The sequence below is a fragment of the Lipotes vexillifer genome, unplaced genomic scaffold (genome assembly GCF_000442215.2).
Source record: "Lipotes vexillifer unplaced genomic scaffold, Lipotes_vexillifer_v1.1 scaffold138, whole genome shotgun sequence".
NCBI classification, from domain to species: domain Eukaryota; kingdom Metazoa; phylum Chordata; class Mammalia; order Artiodactyla; family Lipotidae; genus Lipotes; species Lipotes vexillifer.
Window position 1 is genome coordinate 1236141 of NW_006797971.1, and position 26374 is coordinate 1262514.

A 26374-nucleotide genomic window follows, 5' to 3' on the forward strand; every position below is an offset into this window, starting at 1 on the left:
CACATAGCAGGTCCTCAATAAATATTTTAAGTGAATACGTGTATACCATAGGATAGGAAAATATAATAAGGGTAGAGGGAAATTCAGTATAACTAGGGGTAGGGGGAAGATAGAAAACACAGTCAGAAAGTAAAATTCTACCTTGTATAAAATTATTCACAAAGGTCTTAATTGTGTAGCATTGTTAAGTAATATGTAGATCTAAAATTCAGCCAGCAAATGGGTGAATGATGGAGAACAGAGATGGAAAACTGCTGACTCCAAAAGTTAGAAGGATCCTAATCTGATTGTTCAAGTTCACAAAAATGATACCAGGGATTGGAAAGGAGTGCCACTGAGCAATGTAGACACACTTAAACCAATGGCATATTAATTCAGTCTAATTACTGCTCACCTACTTGCACTAGTAAATTATTATTTATTCTAGACATGAGGGAACACACGCAGATTTCATTTATTTTATTATCTGGGTACCATCTGCAGCAAAACAGATTTGTAAAACATTATTATGGACCAATAATTATATCTCATTTTTCATCACTGCCATCACTAATATCTTCTTTGTTCTCTTCATCATCATCACCCCCACTATCTTTAGGAGAGGCATTTGTTTTAAGCATTCACAAGTCTGCTGACTGTTTCATTAAGCACAATTTTATATGCCTGTGTTAATTGTTTATCCTTTCTTTTTCTCTATCCCCCATTTTTTAATCTTCCTTATCCCTGATGCAATGAGATTTTCCCCATTTTCAGCTGGAGGGTATTGAATTAATGGTCCATAGACATAATGAAACAGTGAAAGTTGGGCTGAAGTTAACATTTTTCAAAAACAGAATAGCCCATAAGTTTTCAATGACCATATGTTTTTTGGTTTTTTTTGTTTTTTGTTTTCTTTTTGTGAAACTACTAACAGCATGAGTGAGAAAACAAGCTTAAGTGGCAAGGTGTAACATCTGAAGGCTGGGCAAAATGATGCCTTAGTGTGACAAATGGTATCGCTCACTTTTATTATTGTACAGAAATGTCTTTCCTTCAGAATGAAATAGAGGTATAAATAGCATAGGCTAGAGAATAATGGCACACATGCTTCAGAGCTTTTTATCTATGCCCTGGTCATCCCTTGATAGTTTTAAAAAAATGTCCTTATTGAAACCAGAACTCATTGTAAAGACAAATGTTTCTCTTTTAGAGTTTTCAGTGTAGCACCTGTTACAGGCTTCCTCTCTGTCCAATGAGAAAACTATTTAATTCACCTACAAGAAAAATTTTGTAAAGCAAAAGGGAAACAAAGACAGGAAATAATTTCATTTCTGGAAAAATAGATAATATACCTGTCAACTTGTATGTATTCCAGTGGCCTTTGGTGACATTTTCTAGTGACAGCAGCAAAGATTCCAAAATTGCTTCCATAGGCCCCACACAGAGAGGTAACAAAGGAAGTTATTAATTTTAATATAGAGTAATTTATTGAAACCTAACACTCCATTATTAAAATATTGAATTTTTTTCCCTTTCCATCCTACTCATCACTCTAAATGAATCCACATTCTCTTCTCTTTATTTCTTCCCCTATCCCCCAAAAAAGCCATCTGCTATTTCCTTTATGAAAAAATAAAACCTACAATTAGTGTCCTCGTGTTCATCTTTTCTTTCTCAAAAAAAGAGAACTGTTATGCAAATACTCTGCAATTTGGTTTCAAATACTCTTTGTAGTGTGATGAGCAATTTTCCTTAATACAACCCCAGCTTTTTTGCCAGGACTTACTAATAGATTTTCTAAAAGAGAACTTTCATGGGACTTTTTTACACTCTTCTGATGTAAACTTTTCACATGCATATTTAGAATGGAAATATCATTACTCCTTGAGTTGTAAAAGAAAAAAAATTTGTTTATGTATTTCGTCCTGAAAAAGAAGGCCTGAAATAACCTTAAAATCTTTCTTTTACCTTAAATTTCACCGTGTTCTATATCATAGGAAATGGCCTGTACCAAATAATACTCACAGGAAATCAGAGAAATATATTTTCTTCGGCTTTTTCTGAAAGCATATTGTAAGTGATGGCAGTTTACCTGTAGGTGCAAATCTGTTGCTTGAGTTGCTCCTCAGGAGCTAAAGTATCAATATAATTTGACCCAATTCACTCAGGTATAGGTAAAGTCAGGTGTTTGGTGCTGTCTTCTTGTTAATAAGATAAGCATCTACAGTTCGAAGTGCTGATAGAATGGAAATTTTTAAATGACAGTATGCTTACTGTCCTAAGAAATAGCACTGTACTAAGAATCAGAAAACCCGAGTCTTAACACTGATCCTGCTGCCTACACGTCATATGACCTGGGGTGGTAATTCTGCTCAGCCTTGGTTTCCTTATGTTACAGCTGAGAATGGCTGCCTCCTTTGCTTCCTAGAGTTACAGTGAGGATCAAACAACTGTTGCATGTTACTTCCTTTGCAATGGATGATAGAGATATACATTTGATGGAGATGTTCCAGGGGTTCTCAAAGTTCTATGTTTTCTACAGTAATTTCTCCTAGGGAGCTTGCTACAAATGTAGATTCTGATTTACTTCTAGACCTGATTATCTGGGAGTGGGGCTTGGAAAGCTACCCTTATAGTGATAAACCTAGGTCGATTCGATGGACATGAAAAACTAGAGCCACCAGAATAGAAATAGAATGCAATTAGCATACATTTAATTTAATCAGATATCTAATATTTAATATCTAATTAAATATCTAATTTGATACTTGATTGAGTTAGATATTTAATTTAATTATGTTTTGCTTATTTGTTGATGTCTATGTGTATATTTATATGTGTGCATGTCATAATTCAGTGAAGGAATCCTCTGGTTTATGCTTTTAATATTAATGTTAATTACTATTTAATGAGTTAATAAAAATACTACATTAAATAATAGATAATGCAACTTGGCTAACGTTTCTATTTGTACTCTCCTTATAATTACATTAGTTTGCTTTATTTCAAATGTTGACTGAAATATACAGGAAGCAAAACCAAAATGTTTCCACCTCCTGGATCCAAATAGAGCCATATTAGTAGCAATAACTCAAATTTCTGGCTTTGCTAATTGTGCAGAAACTCCCAACTTCAGTGGAAGCCTTCCCAAATAGTTTGGGAAGGGCTGCGTGTCTCATATGATCTTACACAACAGTCTCCCAGTTGCAGTCACCCTGTAGTATCTACAGTGTCTTTTCTCATCAGCTCTGGTCTCCACGTGGAGCTTCTCTTTTCTCTGAGCCACCGAGAAGTCCTACCTCGGGACTGTTTGACTGGTACCACCTGAGGATAACACCTGAAAAACAACAATTTCAGCTTCTGCCCACAAAAGCCTCAAAAATAATGTGCCTTGAGTTAGGCTGAAACCCCCTTACCAGCTTATTTCTTCTGTTTAGCCTTATATCTCTCCCTTCTCTGGACACGTATTCATTCTGCCCCACCCTTCCTTCTTCAAGAAAGAAAATGTTATATTTCACGTAAGACCCTGGCTGTATCCAGTAAAATCTATATACTCTGTCAGACTTACCCCATAATTATGAATAATCTTTAGACTCAGCTGAACTCAACACTACTCAAATAGTAGAGTGGAGGTTAAAAGTGAATAATGTCCTACAAGGCTAATAATGGTGAAAGACAGCAGTCACTAGTGACCCTCTTTTCCTTCCCCGCCCCCATTTTACACTGCCCAAGTAATCACTTCCAATTTTCAGCAATTTCTTCTTTTACTTAACTCTCTATCTAAATAATATGCTTATACTGTCAACTCTTGATTTTTCAGTTTTATGCATCATATACTAACTTTTCATTGTGAACAACAGGAATGTACTTCACTTCCTTCCCATCACCACCTTGCAGAAATATATCTTCCTTTTCTTCATTTTCCAATATAGTCATATGATATTTGCTTATATTAATGTTTCATGTTTATGTTGTTATGCTTATATAATGACTCCCAGCTGCAGCTGTGCTTTATAGCAGATGTCCCCAACCCCCAGGCCACAGACCTGTAGTGGTCCGTGGCGTGTTAGGAACCAGGCTACACAGCACGAGGTGAGCGGCGGGTGAGCAAACAAAGCTTCATCTGTATTTACAGCTGCTCCCCATCGCTCGCATAACTGCCTGAGCTCCGCCTCCTGACAGGTCAGTAGCTGCATTAGATTCTCACAGGAGTGCAAACCCTACTGTGAACTGCGCATGTGAGCGATCTGGGTTGCACGCTCCTTATGAGAATCTAATGCCTGATGATCTGAGGTGGGGCTGAGGCAGTGATGCTAGCACTGGGGAGTGGCTGCAAATACAGATTATCATTAACAGAGAGGTTTGACTGCACAGAGACTATAGTTAACCAATTGCCTGCAGACTCATATCAAAACCCTATGGGTGAGTGGCAAGTGAAAACAAGCTCAGGGCTCCCACTGATTCTGCATTATGGTGAGTTGTATAATTATTTAATTATATATTACAATGTAATAATAATAAAGTGCACAATAAATGTAATGCACTTGAATCATTGTGAGCCATCCTCCTGCCCACCCCTGGTCCATGGAAAAATTGTCTTACATGAAAACGATCCCTGGTGCTAAAAATGTTAGGGACCACTGCTTTATAGTAATTATGATGACTTTCTTTTCTTGTGTGTATCTTGTGTTTTACCTCAAATTCATTTCTTTATTTTACTTTTGCTTAGTTTTCTGTGTATCTATCACTAATTTGATGGTCAGATTCTGCTAGGAAAATATGTATACTCTTAATACATTTTAAACTCATTAGGTTTTCTATCAATTCCATCTTCTTGAATCATCTTTTCCAGAGCAATATGTCCTACTCCAGTCTGGACTGGCTACTGTATATCTCAGGCTTCTGTATAGCTTTTATTCTGGAGTATCCCTTAGGTCATTTCCTTGTTTCCTCAATTAAATGTACTTTTTTAAACTGCCTTCCACCTTTTATTAAATGAGCACATCTAACAGAGAAAGGAAATGTGAGATAATCACTTTTTTTTTATTTATTTTTATTTTTTTTTTGCGTTACGCGGGCCTCTCACTGTTGTGGCCTCTCCCGTTTCAGAGCACAGGCTCTGGACGCGCAGGCTCAGCGGCCATGGCTCACAGTCCTAGCCGCTCCGCGGCATGTGGGATCTTCCCGGACCGGGGCACAAAACCGTGTCCCCTGCATCGGCAGGCAGACTCTCAACCACTGCGCCACCAGGGAAACCACGATAATCATTTTTAAGAACAGATATGTCTGTATATTTACTCACTTGGTTCAAATTTTGCTGGATGTAGGATTTGAGGTTTAAACAAAACTTCCAGAAGTTTGAAGTCACAGCTCCATTTGGGAGAAGAAATGAGCGTGGCCCCATCTTTCACCATATATAAATTTACGTGATCCTACTATTTTCACCAGAGTATTTCTCTTTCCATTGTCTGATATTCAGTCCACAATCCCTTTGGTTTAGCCTCTCTTAAGATTGAAGGGGAGAAGGAGATCTGTAGTCTAAGTGCATCCTAAATGGACTTTGAAAAAATCCTGATGAAGTCAGTCCCTCCTGCTCCATTTATGTATAGTGGTTTGTGGTGTAACACTACTGAGCCTTTGGTGTGTAAACGAGTGGGGTAAATTGGATTTCTTTTCAGTTTTCCCCCTACTAAGTTAGGCTTCAGATTTCTTATGTTTGCTAAGTCAGTTACTACTGGTAAGCCACTTCCTACTTTTAGCATTCCATCCTCATTTCTTCTTGTGATTATTGGTTTCTGGCTTTTATTAATTACTTTGTTGTTAAAATGGTAGAATTGAGAGGAAATGGAGGTAAATGTGTATATCAATCTGCCATGCTGTCTTAAAGAGAAGCTCAATATAGCTTTCTATCTTCAAATATTTGTTTGAAACTTTTCAAAGCTACAAAAAATATTCAAGAATAGTACAATGAACAATCTCATACCTGCATATAGGTAACTGATTGATAATAAATTGCCATGGATGTGTCACTCGCTCTGTGTGTGTGTATAAGGTCATATCAATTTCAGATTGGACTAAAGTTACTTAAAATAACTGTTGATTGAAGGCTAACTTTAGGATGTGCTAAATAACCATAATATGTCCACACTTTATCTCCATTAAGCAAAGATGCCTTTATGATTATGAAAAAGAGTTTAGAACTGTTTTCTCACTTCATGAAATGAGAAAATTGGAGTACACAAATTTGTACAATCTCGCCTAGCTCTCAAATTTTATGGTTCTATGAATAAATATCACTTATAATTTTGAAAATGAAATAAATTTGAGTGAAAGCAAAGTTATGGAGTACAATGTCTTATTAAAATGTTTATTTTTCTGCATAAATTCACAATAGGCATATTGTTTGTAATTGTTTATAATGATATTTATAATTTATAAATTACACCTGTGTTTGCTGTCTGAATCCACACCAGTAATGAATGAGTTAACTTTGAATGGCCATATTTGTAACTGAGCCACCTTATACAAGTAAGTGCATTTGTACAGATTATTGGACTCTAGAACCAAAGATCAAAAGTTAAAAATCTACAGTATAAATTAGGATTCAATTTCAACTTACTTGGCAGTAAATAAAATCTAATATTACAAAAGAGAAAATACTGCTATTAATTTTATATGCAGTTATTCTATAATATTTCCCATTTTGTATAGTCTATTTTTCATTTAATTTCACTTGAATTAAACCACTTTAGAAATATAATAGCTACAATAATGTCTTTTCACTTTTAATTGATTCCATTGAGTGAGAGTACATTTTCAAAATCATTATCAACACTATTAGTACAGGGCAAATAACTATAACGGTAAAGAACTTTGAGTTTAAATAATGGTGTTATATTTTTTTCTCTTAGGAAGCTCTGATCATGGCAAGTATGGACCATCCACACTTAGTCCGGTTATTGGGTGTGTGTCTAAGCCCAACCATTCAGCTGGTTACACAGCTTATGCCCCATGGCTGCCTGTTGGATTATGTCCATGAACACAAGGATAACATTGGATCCCAGCTATTGCTTAATTGGTGTGTCCAGATAGCTAAGGTAAGTGCCCATCACTTCTGCCTTTATATTTCCTAATCTAGAACAGTTTGGGTATTCAATCTATTTAAATAAAATAAATTATATTTGCTATATTGAAAGATATATTATAGGGAGGTATTTTCATTCAAACCACAGATCAATCTCATAATCTATTTATATATTTTGGGGTTATTGTACTGTGATGTTTGTGTTATATTGACCAGATACCAAAACAAATAACTTATTGGTCAGGAGGAAAAATTGTTATACTGGATTTGTTTGGCTTTGTTGTTTTTGTTGTTGTTTAGGAATAGTTCAGTTAACAAAATTCAGGAAGGAAAAGATTGAAGGTTTGAGTTGTTCCATTTTTAGATGATTTTGTTAGCATAGCATGTACGTTCAGTTCTCAGAATTACAAATGATAAAATTCTAAACATTTTTCTAGACATTTTGATAACTCTCGATTGGTCTTTAATAGTTGTTTTTTTGTTGTTGTTCCTGGTTTTGGTTTTGGTTTTGGTTTTTTGTCTGGCATAAGGTCTCAGTCATATAACGTATGTTAGGAGAGTGGTGTGGATTTCAGTACCTGGGGTGATGGAAGGAGATGGTTCTATGTGAAGTAGAAAGCATTTACTTGCCTCTTGGGTACTGTGTTTTTTTTCCACCAGAGTTAACGGATCTTCAAAACTTTCAGGAAGGGCCAGAATTCTGGATTTTTCTCTAAATTTAAACCTTGGCTCAGACTTTTGAAACACCCTCGGAGCCAAACAAAGCTTTCACATCCTGTAGTCCACCAGTGTGCAACTTTGGAGTGCATATTTTAAGTTCAAAGAAACCATTACAATTTTCTATACCAAGATAAATAGGTCTGGGATGAGTTTTAATTCACTATTCCAACTCTTATTTACATCAAAATATGACCTGATGTTCTATAAATTCTACAGATCTGATCATTTTAGCATTTGTATAATATAAATGCCAAAATGTTAATCCAGTAGTTTTAGCCTATTTCTTTTTACAATCTGAGAGTGAATAAAACTACATCACCCAAAGAAGACATTTGAGAAAATTCTTAAAATGAAAACCCAAAAAATTATTTGAGGGAAAAGCCCAGTTGAGTTTTCTGTACCTTAAATCTTGATATAGTCTCCTTATGGACCGTGTATTACAATTTTGTGAATATCACATGGCAAACTCACAACTGAGAGGATTCTTTATAGTAATGAAGTTTGAAATACCACTCTTCAAAAACTGATTTAATTATCTAAGAACTTCTGAGCTAAATGTGCAATAGACATTCTCAAATCATCCTAGCACCATAAATGAAAACAAAACTAAGTTTTGAATTTCTTAGTTCTCTATATTTCCTGCAGTTTTCTCCATAATTTAGGTTTTGTCCTTAGGGATTCATGGCATTAATATATCATTTATGCAAGACTGTACACTCTAATAATAGAAGCTACTTTGAGTTCCCTGAATAATCACACTGTTTTAAAATCTTTTTGCCTTTGTAAATGACATTCCTTCTGCTTAGAAATCTTTTCTCATAGCTTCTTGATTCACGTAGCATGACGTTTTTGATCCATCAACACTGATTGGGCTTCCTCCCCTTGTGAAGTCAAACTCTTTTCTCTCTAAAGAGAAGTAACTTCCTTCTCTTCTGTGTTAGTTTGTATTGTATTATTTAAATGTTATACTGCATGTTTATATAACTCTCTGACTATATGGCATATTTGTTTAGTCATTAATCTTTTAATAAATATGTGTGGACACCTGCCATGTGCCAGGTACTGTGTAGACTGAGGTATCTAATGGTAAGAATAAACATTCAACAAATAAAACAACTAGGTATAGGATTAAACACTTAGGTTTAGATTTTGAAGAAAAATAATTACAGAAGAGACTTAAGGACAGACCCCACTGAGTCCCGAGAGAGACTTTGGCTATGGGAAGAAATTTAGGCAGAGGAAAGATAACACAGAGCCCTATATATATGGTGACCATGTAATTTGTCATCCAAATGAACAAGTTTAAGAGTGAAAGGAGGCTCTATTACTAGTTATGCTGGGACAACAGGCACACAAATGTCCTAAACAGAGCAAGGTATGTGGTAACACTGTGTAACATGAAAAATTTGGATTTTATTATAAATGCAGTGGATATTGAAGTATTTTGCCCTGGACATGATAAAATCTAATTTATTTTCTAAAGAGATCATGCCAATTTATGTATGGAGATTAGATTGAGGCAATGCAAGAATGGAAATGAAGATACCAGTTAGAAGTCTGGGGGTAATGAAAATAAGAAGTTAATGAAATTATGAAACATTTTTGAGACAGTTTAGGTATTTGATTATTGATTAGAGGATGCTGAGGGAGGGAAATATGGTGGTGCTGTTGCCTGAGGTGGAGAAGGCTAGTTCAGTTACAGACATGGCAAATTGACAGTGTTTATTGAGCATAAAAATGGAGCTATCAATTAGGTAGTTGAATTTGGTCAGGATTCTAGATATAGATTTAAGAGTTATAAGTATTCAAATATATGGGAAGACATGAGATTACCTAGTAGTTACTGATTTGGTCTGATTCATATTTTTTCCCAGCACTTAAAATTGGGTCTTACATGTCGGTTGCTATTCAATATATATTTAATAAATATATTTAACTCATAAAGAAAATGAAAAAAAAAATTTACCCTTGAGGAGGGAGTCCTTCCTTTATCTTTTTTTCCTACTTTGGGGGCAGAATTGTGTAGTGGAAACAGCTTTAGGGTCAAAAGGACCTACGTTAGTATGCCGGTGCCCACGTTTTGGTTTTGTGAATTTGAGTAAATTATTCAACCTTTTTGAATTTTTGTTTCTCAGTGTATTAATGGAGTTAATAATTATTACATTTTTCTTCATCCACAAAATGAGTATAATACTATCTACCTGCAGTAGGCTGAAAAATAATCCCCTGCCTTCAAAGATGTTATGTCCTATCCATCTTCTGTGAACATGTTAATTTACATGTTAAAAGGCATCGTGAGGATGTGATAAATTAAAGATCTTGAGATGGGGAGATGATATTATCCTGGATCATCCAGGTGGGCCAATGTAATCCAAGGATCCACGTAAGTGGGAAGCAGAAGAATCAAAGTAAGAGAGAGAAGATATAAAAACGGAAGCAGAGTTGGAGTGATATGCCTTGAAGATGGAGAAAGGGGGACACAAGCTGAAGAATACAGTCGACCTCTAGAAGCTAGAAAAGGCAGGGAAACAAGTTCTCCCCTAGAATCTCCAGAAGGAAAGCAGGCCTGCCAACACCTTGATTTTAGTCCAGTTTAGAAACTGATTTTTGGCTTCTGATGTCCAGACCTGCAAGAAAATTAATTTGTATTGTTTTAAGCCACTGCATTTGTGGTAATGAGTTATAGCAATAGAAAACTAATAAACTTCCTCATAGTGATTTGCAAAGATTAAATAAAATAGCTCATGTAAAATCCCTGGCTCAGCTCCTAGATCATGGAGTATTTAAAAACAATCTTCTTTTATTAGCTATAGGTCAAAAGCCTCAAAACAGAGAATTGTTTCAGAAATGTCTGTAAAATATGAGTAATTTGGTCTGAGTCAACACAAGTATTTTGCAAATAACTATTTCAGTAACTTAGAGGCTTCTTTTTCTTTACTTCCAATGATGGTGAGATATCACCATCATAATTACTCCAATACCCACTTTCATTTTGGCTGCATCCCTTTTATTTATTGACAAAGCTGGTAGAAGGGGAGATATGATGCTATAAAATAACCAATTTATACTTGCATTATAAAATACCTGTGGAAAGTGTAACATAAGTAGAAGAAATAATAATTATGGCTAACATCAAGCACTTACTCTGTGTAAGCCACTACGCTGTATATTTTATTCATTAGTTAATTTTTCTCATCACAAACCTATAAGGTAAGTATCATTAGTATGTCCATTTCACAGATAAAGTCAGTCACAGAGAATCTGTTACATGATTAAATTCACACAGCGAGTAAATAAATATTATAACCACTAATCTATGTTTTTATATATAAAGAAGAAAGTATTTTTTAAAATTTCATTCGTATTCCAAGTTTTCCTTCCATTCTTCCATTGGTACGTCATTCTACAACATTTTATGTAACAGAAACACAAATTTCAACACCAAAATTTCTTCCTATCAGCAGCCATTTTCACTCTGCATGTGCTGCATTTAGAAGTTGATTTAATTTGGTAAGCAGAGCAGAACGTATTATTATTTAATGTTTGTATAATACCATATGCCTTCCTGGGGCTTTATGAATCCAGGATAGAAGATAATTGTGAGAATTCCTTCTTTCAGAGTTGTTGCTAACAAGTTGGGCAAGCAGTTTTTAAAAGACAACTTGGCAGATTCTGAAAAGTGTACGTGAGTTTAGTGAAGGAACTTCATGGTGAGTCCATGTAGGTAAAGCGTGTCTTACACAACAGGCATCTGCTTGGTGCTTTATATATTTTGTATTATGTAATCTTTACTGAAACTCTAGCAGGTATGACCCATTATTCTCCCAGTTTATAGATCAGGAAAATGGAGGAACTTAAGTCCTAAAGGGCACAGCAGTAGGTTGAAATGCCTGGATTCTGTATCAGTAACTCTGATGCCTCCTGAGCCAGGTCTTTAAACCATTCTTCACCCTTTCCTCTCCAAATATATGCACCACTGCAGCTTATAGTCACTTGTACTCCTCCTGAATTTGAGGAGTGGAGGAGGGTAACATTTTATCTGTAGTTGTGTCTCATCATCATGCCCATAAAAGAGAAGATTCCATCATGAATAATACTTTTTATTGTCTTCATGGAAATTTTTTATTGCTTTATCGTGAAGGTCTATGTCACATTTTCAGGATCAAGTGCTAGATATTCATTTAATTATGGGGGAATTTTTTTTTAATTGATGTTTTACATATAAAATATTATGATAAAGCAAGCTCAAAACTATTCTGTAAGCTACCATGCAGTATTGATACTGATCACAACTGACACTATACATTAAGAATTTAAAATGTATAGTTTGGTGCTAGTTTGTGTTAAGCATACAGATTCTAGAACCAGACTTAATGGGTCCAAATCCCAGATGCCTCATTTATCAGCTGTGTGGCCCTTGACAAGTTATTTAATCTCTCTGTGCCCCCTGAAAATGAGCATAATAATAGTACTCACTTCATAGAGCAGTTATGAGAATGAGGTAATACTTGTGCTAAAAATGCTGCTTAGTATAGAGTAAGAGTGTCCACCACGTGTTATAATTTTGGATAATATCTGAGGTGAAAACAATAAGGAAAGACACATACATTCATAGTTAGAACACCCTCATGATGTCATTTCAAAACTACTCAATTTTAAAATCTCAAGTACGAAAGATTTAACATTTGTTCTTACACCACACTGAGGGTAGGAGGAGGTCATCTCGTGTTTAATATTTCCACTTTTTGGAAGAAGGAACTTGTCTCCTATCTTCACGTGCTTTCCTACACAGGTTCCTAAGCTGCTGTTCTACATGTGCTATTATCGTGACCTCTAATTTTCATGTTAGGAAATCGAATTGTTTGTAATATTGAACATGTGAAACCAGCAGTGAATTGGCAAAGAGCTGAGGTCAGGGTAATTCTTTGAATAGATAGTCTATTACCAGGGAGGAGCAAAGAGAAAATTCTAACTTCTCAATCTCAAGGTAGAAAAGGTTAAAGTGGGTTTAACTTCCTTTTACTGCATAGATTTTATCTTCTGACTTCTTTCTAAGGAGATTATTTGAGACTTTGTTGTTGTTTTTACTGCATTTTTAAAGCCTGAGTACTGAGTATCTGCCACCATTATTTTTCAAAATCTTGAAACCTTCCTCGGAGCTTTGCTGGACTATTTTTCTTTACTGTCAGATTTTCTTCTGGAGCTCTAATGATTTGCAGTTTAATTCAGATGTAATGTTACCAGGGCTTTCTTTTTTAGTGGTTTACAATTGGAACTAGTTAAAGAGATGATTCTTAAAACATTTTTCAGTGGTCCATTGTACACTTCAAGATGATTCATTGTCTAAGTTATCAATTGATCCATCCTTAAAATTCCTCTGAAAAGAAATGGAAATAAAGATAATTTGATATTTCAAAGAGTAAAAATGACCTAATATGTTTAACCAAAATAATTTAGACCTGCCTATATATAAAGACTCTTTCAGTTATATTTTTGCAAATAGATTGATTCCAACATTTATGATTTCTGAGAAAACTTGTTCAAAGGTCAACATGAATTTTAGCCCAGTTTAATAGATTCTCTCAATTAAACTTTTAAAAAAAATTTTACACTCTTAAGTTATTTGTCCTCCAGATTACTTTTCTTGCCCACATAATATTCCCAGTTGGAGCTAATGGGAATTCTATTGTGAAATCTAATTTTTGTAGCTATTGGGAGGTGTCTGTGGATCTTAATTTTCTTTTTCCTTGATGGCAGAATGGCAGTTAGTGTGAGGGACAAAGAGGAGAAAAGAATTTCTCTCTTTCTCAGTTCAGAAACATAGTTCACCATGATTGGAAGGAGAGCAGATTTCTGTGTTAAGAAATAAACTTTTCTTCTGTACACAGATATGAAGTCTTCCTTAAGGTTTAAATGTATAACATGAGCAGAACCTTCATTTACTTTCTTTCTTTCCTCTTTTCCATTGTTGTCTAGCAGTAGCGACAGAGAGTGACAGGAAATAGTAATTTCCCGTTTGACTCAGCCATTTCCTTCTACGTGAATAAAATTGAACTCAAATCTGAACGTCTGATGTCAGTTAAATGCATGAACTGGGATCTGAAACTTCTGGTTTGTTTGTGGTCAAGACCAAATTCTATATTTAAATACGACCTCAGTCTTACGCACATATATATAATTTAAAAATAATAAATACATATTCTACAGAAGAGACAGAATACTTCTAACATTCTAGAAAAGATAAAATTGTCATTTATTAAATGCATGTAATAATATGATAATGACTTTTAATACTGTTTAGAAGTTTGTGAATACTAATTGAATGGGTTTGGGGGGGTATGTTTTGATACAGAAAAATTATTATATTTTATAACAGTGGAATAGAAGAGATATATTGGAATTAGAAGCCATAGTGTTAGTGGCATAGACAGACTCCAATTAATGACATTTCACAATTTAAATTAAAATAGAAGGTTTTTTTTTTTTAGTCACAGCCACTGTTTGGAAGAGACAAGGATGAAAGTTAGCTTATTATTTATCATTTTTACTGCTACTATTTATCTTTGAAAGAATTATATATTCTAATGAATTGTCATTAGATCTTTAGAGAAATTCAGTAGCATGAATATGACTCAATGATAAAATTTTATTCAGAATAAATGCATTCAGTGACTTTCCCAAGATCCTGCTATTAAATAGTAGATGAATGAAGAGCTGCACTCAGAATCACGGACAAGTCATTGATTATTTCATGAAGATACAATGTTCATTTTTTTTTTTACCCTAAAGAAGCAGCCAAATGAGTGAATTTTTGCAGGGTCTCTGTCCATTATTAGACCTATTTCTAAATTAGACTTTTGAGATTTGAATCACAAAGGAGAATATCTACAGTCTTTGCTTAACCAGGAAAAATCATTTATTTATTCATTTAAAAAAATATTAAGTTATGATGTAGCAGGTACTATCCCAAGATCTGGGATTTTAAGAAAGAACAAGTCCGTCTATCACAGTTTTTATATTCCACTGGGGAAGAGAGACACAAAAACTAAGTAAACAAAAAACATTATCTCATGGAGTGAGTGATGAGGTATGGTATCACACAACAGTATTTTAGGGCAGAATTTAAGAGGAAGCAGCACTGTGTTCCAGTTTTAGCTCTATTACTTATCATCTGTATGACTTAGGCAAATTCCTTACTGTCTCTAAATTTGTTTTCTCATCTATAAAATAGGCAACAGCCTCCATTTGTCCACCTCCTGTGATGGTTAAATGAGATCATGCATCAGCTTTACACATTTGCTACCAAAACTTCAATGCTTAGTATATGTTATTATAATAGCTAGTAAAATTACAACATATTGTTTAATATTTATTATCATCAAAATTAATTTAAACGTGACTTTTACAGAAAGATAATGTAGTGTAGCAGAAAAAGTATGAACCACAGAGAAATACAACCTGGGTTTGAATTTTGAATCATAGTTAATAAGAGCTTTGAGAGTCATTTTCCCTTTTGCCAAATGAAAATACTTGGGCCTGCATAAAAGGAATCAAAGCTATGTTTATCAAATTTGAATTAATAAATAAATAGAAACAACTGATATTAATCTGAAAATTTAGATAATAGTTTCTACAGAACACAGATACATATATTTATTAATTTGCACTCATTTATTATATTCCTTTTTTCTTTTGTTTTTATTCATGTACTCATTTATTATTGTACTCATGAATACAGCAAACTTCCATTGAGAACCTACTATAATTATAATGATGAAAGCAAACGGATTTTGCAATTAGATCTGGCTTTGAATCCCAAGACTACCAGTCATTAGCTGTGAAATTTTGCACAAGTTCCATAAACTCTGTGAACTTCCTTATCTAAACATCAGGATAATAATATTTACCAAATAGGGTTATTGTAACAGCTAAATAAAACAAAATGTGTCAATATCTTAACATGTTGTCTAACACATAGTACTGCTCAGGAAATATTGACCTTTTTTTGTAATCACATAGAACAGTGCTCTCAAGGCCATCCATTTCAGAAGAGGATCTCTATATGTTTGCATAATAGAGGGTTCACTTGAAATTTTTTTTTCCAGGACAAAACACAAATCTGTCCAAGGGAAGTCTTTTCATCATTTCCTCATATTAAACAGAAATAAATTTGGTCTGAAATACTAGATTGGAGGAGCATCACATTAGTTTTTGTTTTTGTTTTTTTTCTAAATTAAAATGATTCCAGCTTGGTACTCACCTATCAGAGTTGGTCAGAAATTCCATTTTAATCGTGTATTGGGAGATCCCCATAAGGATTCTTCTAGAGATATCAAAGAATCTGATGAGGAATATCAGATGCTTGGTAAAAAGGAACAGAGTCTCCATTTTTCCAGCCTTCATAATTCATACATGAAGGTGCTCTTGTTCAGCTCTACAGAAGCAGAGTTCTCCAATCTTTCTGTCAAGTATGCACAATCTTTATAATTCCAAAATAATTTTTCATCTTTCTTTTTTATTTTGGCATATAACATGAGTATTTATTGCTCATGAGTTTGGGTGTGCTGGGTGGCTCTGGGATCTCAACTGAGCTCATTCACATGTTGTGGGGTTGGCTGGGTGTCAGCTGATCTAGACTGGACTGACTGGGGTGACTGGAGGACTGGGCTGTACTTCACATGACTCTTCTCTCCATCAAGCTAGCTGGGACATGTCCCTATAAATCCTTGTCTCATGGTGTTCAGTCCTCCAGGGCCTGGGCATCCATGTACACACCATCCTGGGAGAGGCTTAGCACTTCTGTGGGGCCAGAGTGAGAGTAGGAGGCTGGATTCCCCCTACCCCACTCCATTCCCAGCCCCTTTTTGGAACTGCCACCAGTGATTCCCTCTTCCCTCTTTGGTCTTAGAGAACCTAATCTTTTTTCTCTAGGTTGTTGGGTTCAGCCTCTTTTATGTTCCACCCTCACCTTCAGGGCTAGATAGAAATAAGTCAATTTCTCAAACCACAAAACCTATGAGAGGCTTATCGCCTGGGTGCTGTTGCCTTGGAATTATAATTTTAGGTACTACAGTGTAAAATCCCTTTCAAGAGGAAGCACCCAAACTAGAAACATACAGCTTTTCCTATTTATTCTAAAGAAGCAAGCACAAAACACAAATCAAATCAATATCTTAAAGTAATTTGCTGTGTACAAAAGGAAAGAAAAATAACAGAAAAATCACACAGAAGGGACCAGCCCAATGTTCCTTTATGGAGATGGTAAATCTTTAAAACAATGAATACCAGAACTTATTGAAACTTTGGCACAGCAAGGAGCTCCAGAAGATTATCTATTTCACTGATTTAAAAACTTTAAAACGTGAAATTGTTTTGTCAAATGAAATTTCACTTGAAAATCTAAACAAATAAAACTGAGCCATACCTATAGCAATAGAAGGCATTGAAAGGCCTTCATGGTACCCTGTGGGATCCCTAGGTCCTCACAGAGATCAGCTTTAAGACCATAGATGTGCCTGTATTGAAGATGGGGAAAATGAAGATTAAACAGGTAACAGAATCCATTTAAGGTCACAGGTCATAGTGGCAAAGCCACAATCTGAATTCATTTATCACCCAGTCACCCCAGCCTAGACCAACTGACAGCCAGTACCCCTTACCCTGACTCCATAAGATTTGTGGACTTCTTGTTTGTAATTTAGGTGAAATAACTACTACAGTGTTACAGAGATTTAATCTAAAATATCATCTACTTTTAATTATCTCATGATAACTTTTAAGTGTCTAATGAACTTTTTCCCCTTCTGGAATATTAAATGAGAGGCAGCTAGTTTATTTTTACTTTGAAGTACTTTTGTGTTTTCAGTTTACCTTCCAAGGGCTTTTTAAAAAAAATCTCTCTTTGCTACCAATAGTTTTTCCTCTCCATCTTTATATCAGAATGTCTAATAACATTGCAACCTCCCAAATTGGTGATAAAGCACCTGGCTGAATTTGAATCATGTTTATACCCTCCCTGAAACAACCTCCTGCTTTTTATTTTTGTGCTAAATTCTCATTGCCTTAAAGGAGGATGATATAAAAGAGGTAGTAAGGGATAAGAGAGCATCTCGATTTTACCAGATTGAAAATGAAATTTATTGAGGCAGTTTCTAGAGCGCAGGTCCCAGAATTGCACTGAAGCCTTAATTATTTCCTGGGGTTTGCATGAAATATGAAGGTCTCTCCGTTAGAGGAGTCATTTAGGTTGTTTCTTGTCTAACCTATAAAAGAGCAAGCTTCCCTTTTGCTTTGCTTTGCCTGTGGCTTTGTTTGGCATGCTGAGCGACTCTAATTCAGCCAGGAAGTTACTCCATTCTATAAATGGCAAAGGTTTTCATTCAGCTACCATACAAATCCAGAAAGGAAAGAACTTAATTTCTTTACTGTAAATGTATAGCTAGTACTTTTAATGTACTTCTTATTTTGACACAAATCTGAAAGCTTTACAATCCGAATGGATTAAATTGTACTTTATGTGTGTAAAGTGTTCACAATTACATCTATTAGTCATGATTATGTGAATGAAGTTTGGTATTGTAGCAGATTTTAGGAGCACAGTGATTTTCTTAAACGCAGAATCAAAGTAGCAGGACCTGCATGTCTAGTTTATGGTTCCCCTGTGGCTTTTGTTTCTAAAACTGTGTAGGTAGATGGGTGTTATAATATTGCTGTCAGGAAGCTGTGATATATAATCATGATCTTTCAGATGTATGCATGCAATGTCATTCTTCCTACTGATTTCAAGATGTTTATAGTAATTCAGAGAGTTAGGACTTGTATTTTGCTGCATGTAGGAGAAACAAAGGATGAGGAGATCAAGCAATTTGACTGGAAACAGAAAAACCATGTTGGGAGTGAAGACAAGACACAGATTTGCTTCCTCTACACTTGCCCAAATTCTTCTCTCGATAGTTTTTTTTCTAACTCTTATTTTGAAATAATTTTAGATTCATAGGCAGTTACAAAAAATTGTAAGAGTGTTTCCATTCGTTCCTCACCAATTTCCCCACTGATAACATTTTGTGTAACTATAGTACAAATATTGCAACCAGGAATTTGACATTGGTGCAATCCACAGAGCTTATTCTGATTTCACCAGTTTTACATAAACTTTTGTGTGTGTCTGTGTGTGTATAGTTCTATGCAATTTTATCACATGTTGATTTATATAACCACCACCACATCAAGATATAGAAGTATTTCATGACCTCATATCATCACTTTACACAAAACCTCCTAGTTCTTTGTTTCTAATTGTACTCAAGTCTTGCCATGATCTATATTTGTAATAATGACTTATTTTTTTAAACATTTTAAAAAATTTATTGTTTCCCACATTACAGTAGATATATAATACTCTGATATATATATATACACTGTTTGATTCTAGCATTAATAATTTAGAAGAGTCTTACTTCAAAAGATATCCTCTATAGATTTGCACAAAAAATATTCTAAAACAGTGACTATGAAGAAGACAAACTTGGTTCTGTGTAGCTATGTGACTTAGGAGGGATGCAACAGTCAAAATGTAGTATTAGATCCTCTTACAATTACTTAGTGGGAACATCTACCCTCCTACTTCTGCACCTTCTAATTACCATAGGAAAGTGGTTTAGCAGGTCACTGGCTGCAGAAGAGAGATAGCCCAATCAAACCCAGAAGGGCATGGAGCCAGAAGGGAGGAAAATAAGGTTAATAATGAAGACGGGCTGAAAGTGAATGAGAGAAAGCAGTTAAGGCTTTATGCCAATCTTCTACATTCTGAGAATGTTAAAAATTTTAGAATAATTAGGGCTTCCCTGGTGGCGCAGTGGTTGAGAGTCCGCCTGCCAATGCAGGGGACATGGGTTCGTGCCCTGGTCCGGGAAGATCCCACATACCGCGGAGCGGCTAGGCCCGTGAGCCATGGCCGCTGAGCCTGCGCATCCGGAGCCTGTGCTCTGTAACGGGAGAGGCCACAACAGTGAGAGGCCCGCGTACCGCCAAAAAAAAAAAAAAATTAGAATAATTATATTTAGTACCATATGTGATAAAATAAAATGTACACAGCTTGTATGATATATATGTATGTGTATGTGCCTACAAATATAAATATACACATATACATATATGCACATATATGTGCTTTTTTCTATACCTTGAATATAACTATATTAGTAAGATGAATTTATGTTTTAAATATAGAATAGTTCTATGTAGCCAAAATTCTACAATATTCAATTAAATATGGAAAGAAGCACAGGATGGGAAGAGTCATTTATCGTCATGATTAGAAATATTAGGCTAAACAGTGTGCAGAATTTGACTTTTCATTATCAAAATTTGATTGATTAAAAGGAGGTTGTTGGCAGATGTTTATTATTTTTCATCAGGCGAAGGTGAGAGATGAACAGAATATATGTGTAGTTGTGGAAAGGAAGGGGAGCGGCTATGAGCACATAAAGAGTGGCTATGGGTCAAAGATTTTATCCTTCATGTGAACAAAAAAAGAGCTTAATGACAGTCATCTATCAGCTAGCCTCATTTTCAGCTTCAGGATTCTGCTATTCCCAATGCTCTATGCCTTGACAAGGCTGATTGTATAATTACGATGCTACATCACCCACTCCTAGTGCACTTTCACTGGTAAGGACTAGAACTAGGGACTTTGATGATTATTGCCCCAAGCAAGCACATTAGCATGAATATAGTTTACTAATGGGGCTGCTCTATTAGAAATTGTAGTATAAGATTTAAACCAAGGATTTTTTTTTTATGAAGACCCCTGTAGATTAAATGTCAGATTGAGTTAGAGCTTTAAAATTTAAAATATTGTATTTTTTAAGGCAAAATGAATGATTCCCCTGTATTTTCAAATTCTTTCTAGTATGTATTAAGAATTACCAGTTATTCTGCTAGACTGAAATAGAATTTATAAAGCTTTCTCAAGAATGCATAAGTGCTAAATAAAAGAATATCCTTAAGTTAATTTCTATACAAGGTTAAAGAATTCCATAAAAATATAGCTACTATGGGTTGGAGTGGCTTTTATGAGATACTGTTCTTAATCTGGGTGCTAGTACTCCATTTGTGAAATATATATATCTTGAAAAAGCTTTTTGAGTCTAGTTGTTTACATTTTGCTTTAAAATTTTTAGATGGTTATTTCTTTAAAGCTTTGGCACATCAAATCAGAACACCAAACTGAAATGACTTGGTTTCTACTATTGATTGGAAAAATGTCTGGCAGTGCCTAAACCAAGAGCGTACAGGTAAAGATCTTTCATGGTAGGGTTGAGAAAATTTCATGAATTCTTCCCAGTCCCTGGTATACAGTCAATCAGTCCTGACTGGTGCTGATCAGAGCTTTTGTGGAACAGGTTGTCTTATAATAGTTTGGTTTCATGTAGACCAGTGATGACAGTTCATGGCAGTAACAATACTGGAAAGTAATGACCCCTATGTCTTTAACCTAAGTGTTCATGAAGCAAGATCAATTCTGTAGCCAAATCAGCTAACACTTGCATTGAGGCTGTGCTTAATATTGGGCAAAGGACTTTATATGGAATACCTCTTTTTCAAAGTTTATTTTATTGAAGTATAGTTGATTTACAATGTTGTGTTAATTTCTACTGTACAGCAAAGCGATTCAGTTATACATATATATACATTATTTTTCATGTTCTTTTCCATTATAGTTTATCACAGGATATTGAATATAGTTTCCCTGTGCTATACAGTAGGACCTTGTTGTTTATCCAGCCTACAATTCTTACAAAGAACTATAGGATAGACACAATTATATGTTTAAATGAGTTAATATGTGTAAACTATCTTGCACAATGCCTGATACATACTAACAATCAATAACGTTAGATATTATCACTCCTGTTGTTATTGCTCATATTATTCCCATTTTACATGAAAACACTGAGACTCAGAGAGGTTACGTAACTTGTCCAAAGTCACATAACTAATAAGCATGAACATGTGATACTTGCACAAACAGATTTAAGCATTTCCACATGTTGCCTCTCTCAGGACCACTACATTATATGATCTAGGGACAGGACAAGACAGTGACCTCAAATTGATAATACTCCTGCCTAACTAGTTCTGCATCTTAATTAGACAATTGAAGGAGCTATTTCTTATTTCCTGTCATAATCTGTAAAATTTAAAGTATAAAGCTGATCCAAGCCAGGTAACTCGTACCATAATTTTGTGGAGAATGTGGGAGAGCACGCACTATATATATCAATACATAGACTTGATTTCTTTTAGAATCACAGTCTTAGTCACAACTACTCTTGTTATTATCTTCCTACTTTTTTTATTAAAACATAACTAAGTGGGGTGACAGTTTATTTCACTACTACCTTTATCTGAGAACATACCAGTATAATCCATATGGCACCTATGGACTATAATTTTATCGAAAAGTCTCTATGCAGTGAGACTTTAATAGGTGGCTTCTCACAGGACAGTAATCTCTCCATGCTTTTGATCTTATTCACAGGTATCTGGACAGATACTCCAAGGTATCTGGCCACAAATTCCTCACATTTTCATTAATCACTGAGGTAGTGGAAAACTTTTTTTTTTTTTACGTGCATTCCCCAAAAGACTGGTTTGGAAAAACATTGAAAACTTCTTTTAAATCAGATTCAAGATATTACAGTAGCACCTGCTAGAATCTGTCAACATTTCCACGATAAACCCTTATTTTCCAGGTTTATTACTTAGCTGTAAAATTTTCCTGTGGACTCTGATACAAAATACAGAATTTCAGCCCAAAGCAATTTTTATTACCATCACTCAAATATTGAGATTTTTCAAGTCATGATTGTTTTTAAAAATGCCACAAAAGTCAAACACTTTAGGGGACACCCACACATTTTAAGCCCTTTATAAAATGCAACATTAAAAGTAATTTATTTCTCATAAAAAACAAAGAACTAGATAAGTAGAATCTCAAGGCCTGAAGGGGAAATTCTGTGAGCCCACACAGACTTATTTCCTTATGATTTGGGGGCTAATTTGCTATTTAGATTGAGATTTTTAATATTACTACAATAAGCTTTCAAGAAATTGGCACCATATGGGTCTAAAAGAAATTGGATGGTAGGCAAAGGAGAATTACAATAAAGACTGAACATGCAACCCACAGAAATAATATTCTCAAAGCTACTGATGTTGCTGCCATCTGAGACAATGTCGTGTGTTTTGTTTTGTTTTGTTCTCCCTACTGGTAAGCCTAAGAAAGGCTGATAAACAGTTTATAAAGTGTTAAAACATCAGATGGACTACTAAAATCAGGGATTTTATCAGGAAAACAACCCCTGCTGCAACTTAATTGAATTTCTTGTCAACAGAAATTACTACATTGGAAGTTCTAAATTTTTCTATACCCAAAACCCATATAACACAGACAGGAAAAATATGGATTAGTTATTCTCCAGCTAACTCTTACACCTCTCTAAATAGTAGGTATTTAACAGGAAAATACTACCTGGGTGTGCTCTTCTCTGTTAGGTCTGAATGAATTTTAAAACATCTACTTTGGTTCAGATAAGGTGGGTAAATTGGTTACACTTTATATCCTCGAAGAATTGTGATTTCAGGACTTAAAAGGAGTCACTCCTGAGGGAGTTCTGGTCATTAATAATTCTAAAGCACTTGGCAATGTGTTCTTGGGTATGTAAAGGGGAATCTGTATTTCAGCATAATGGAGGGAAAAAACTAGATGGAAGAAATTTTACTACCTTGGCCATGCTTAATCAAAGCTATCAAATAACATTCCCAATTCCCTAAAGTGGGTGGAATATAATTTAAAATACAAATTTTCAGGACAACCTCTGACTTGCCTCCTATTTTCACTAAGTTATATATGTAGCGGATGGTATTATAAGGTTTATATGTATCTTAGCATGAACATGACCTGAAGGATAGGGGAGATAGGTATGGATCACAAGACTGCTTATACTGGTCATAACAAAGTGAATTTGCATGTACATCACTGACAGGCCTAAAAACTGAATTTAAGTTCCTCATAAATTAAAATTATGAATGCAGATTAAAGATGTTAGTCAAAATACACACAGATGTCAGAAGGGAGCTTCCCATGAGATATGGACACTTAAGATTTTTTTACTGGCTTCTTTCTAGCCAGGAGCCCAAACTGTAAACATCTGAGTACAGGGAGGTATGTGGAACCCCTAGGAGGCTATTAACATTTTGAATGAGAGATAAACGGTGATCTCAACAAAAGCAATATTTATGGGCATTAAGAGCAGGAAGACAAGGGGGCTCCTATAATTACTGGATGATGGATGAATCATTATGTTTGATAAAATGTTTTATAAATTACCAAACCTAAAATAAATGGCAGATATGCTAGCTCACGTCTGATTTTCAGAGTTTAGCAGACTTCCGAAATAGAAAGCTCTGACAACATTTATTTGGTCTTTCCTTCCTATATAAACAGTTTTTGACTTGGTCCTCTTTGGTGAACTATGTTCCTTGGCATAATAATGCCTCTAGTTCTCTCTGTCTACCTCTGCCTCTGCCTCTGTCTCTTCATTTGAGGCTTCCAATTCAGAGCTTATTTATCTGATAGTCTTTGACCTTGGCTCACATATCATATTGAATATTTAGAAGTATAGTCACCCAAATAGCACAAAACTTCTAGCTAGTATTTGTCCCTAAAGACATAGAAGTATGACAGTGCCATAGAAAAGAGTTTTCACAAGTCCTGTGAATCACAGTTACAGGGGATGCCATCAGATTAACAGGGAAATGAGAGGAGAATGCAAAGATTAGGGTGACGTCAGGACTCAAGAAGTACCTTCTCCCTTCTTTTCCATTTTACAGTGTCAACAGCCAGCAAACCAGAGCAGAGAGGTAGTTTTCCTGGACTGTTTTAGAGTAGTTTCCAAGACTGTTTAGGGGAAGCCACAAAAGACTGCTTCAATCTGATGCCCAAACAGTCTGGCACTGAGGGAACTCTTCTAGCAACCTGCAGGCCATGCGCTATGTTTGTCTTTCTGCCTAAGGCACTCACCAATTATGTAAACTATAAATTTAAGCTGATCTCCCTTCCAGAAGTGAGAGTAAAGGACTTGAGGAATGCTTTCTACGCTTCAGTTTATTAAAGAGGATGAAGAGTTCCTAGGTAGAAGGAAAGTAATAAATCCAAGAAGAAATCCAGAAAATCCAAAGCATCTAGGTAATGGGATCAGTATCAATATAAAAAAATCCCTCCACCATGTATCACATCTTTGGCTTTGGTTCAATTAATCCTTCAAAACTCAGACTCCTCCTATGCAAAATGGTGATAATAGAAGTACTTACCTGGTAGAGTTGTGAGCATTAACATAACATAGACCAGTTAATGTATGTAAAGAACTTAATTTAGTACAAGCCTACTGGATTGTAAGAGTTTAATAATGCCTCATACTTAGTGAGAACTTGTTGAACTTCACAATGATAATACGGATAAAAATGATATATTAAACAATTAGAACATACGAGTGTCAAAAAGAAAAAGAGGAAAATATGTATCAATGAAAATTATAACAGCTGTAAGCATCTGCACTTATTCCATTGGATAAAGGCCTGATGAAGAAGAACATCTGTGCCATAGAGAAATAAAAGGATTCACAGAACCAATTACAAAGATGTCTCCCCTGAGATTGAGCTTTGCTGCTTAGTTAACCCTTGCTAAGGAAAAGGGAGGCAGCTACATGATCTGACAAGAATATTCAGTGGCAGGCTCTTTGTCTGGGTGTGTAAGACAAGGCTACTCAAACCAACCAAATTTAGTTACACATCGTGGTGAGACAAATAATACTATTATAATAACCAAGCTGTATCTCCAGAATTTGGACTTTGAGGTCTTGAATAAGAAATTAAAATACAGTCTATGGAGACACAAGGGACAGGTTGATTTCTTCTTATTTACTTTGAAACAATAAACTATGTAGATGGAATCTAAGAGCAGAATTTTATTTCATTTTTTAAAATTTCATGGCTCATCAAAACTCTGGGCTGTTGATAAGGAAATATCATGCATCTCCTGAGATCTGAGCAAAATATATTTGACCAGAGATTCCTATATTTGATCAAAGAGGCTTTAAAGAAATAGAGAAGTATCACATTGCACCCAATATTCCTCCCAAAAGAGGGAAGTGCAAGAGCAAGTGTAATAGTTTCTTATACATAATCACAAAGAAAAAGATGGAGAAAATTGACTTCTCCATCCAGAAACAAATTGTGTGTGTGTGTGTGTGTGTGTGTGTGTGTGTGTGTATAATTTACCATGTATGAATTTAAAAGAATAACCATGAAAGGGTTGCTTATCTTTTGGGAGGAAAAAATAATAATCATTCTCTGGTGACCCTACCCAGGATTCAAAATTAACTACACTATCTCACCATGTTATAACACTAGTAGCGTTGTGTACTATAACACTAACTATACCCAATTTCTCATGTCCCAGTAACTCATCAGTGAGAAAACAAAACAAACAAACAGAAGCAAATTTTTTTTTTTTTTTTTTTTTTTTTT

At 35.0% G+C, this 26374-nt stretch overlaps 1 protein-coding gene across 4 annotated transcripts in view; it reads left to right on the plus strand.

Annotated features, from left to right (window-relative positions):
• Positions 1-26374, plus strand: part of ERBB4 (erb-b2 receptor tyrosine kinase 4) — a 1128925-nt gene that overhangs the window by 953057 nt on the left and 149494 nt on the right. For all 4 annotated transcript variants that reach the window (XM_007470009.1, XM_007470010.1, XM_007470012.1 and 1 more), the window contains exon 20: positions 6891-7076. In XM_007470009.1, the coding sequence (XP_007470071.1) occupies positions 6891-7076 (186 nt within the window). The remainder of the gene's footprint in view (positions 1-6890; positions 7077-26374) is intronic.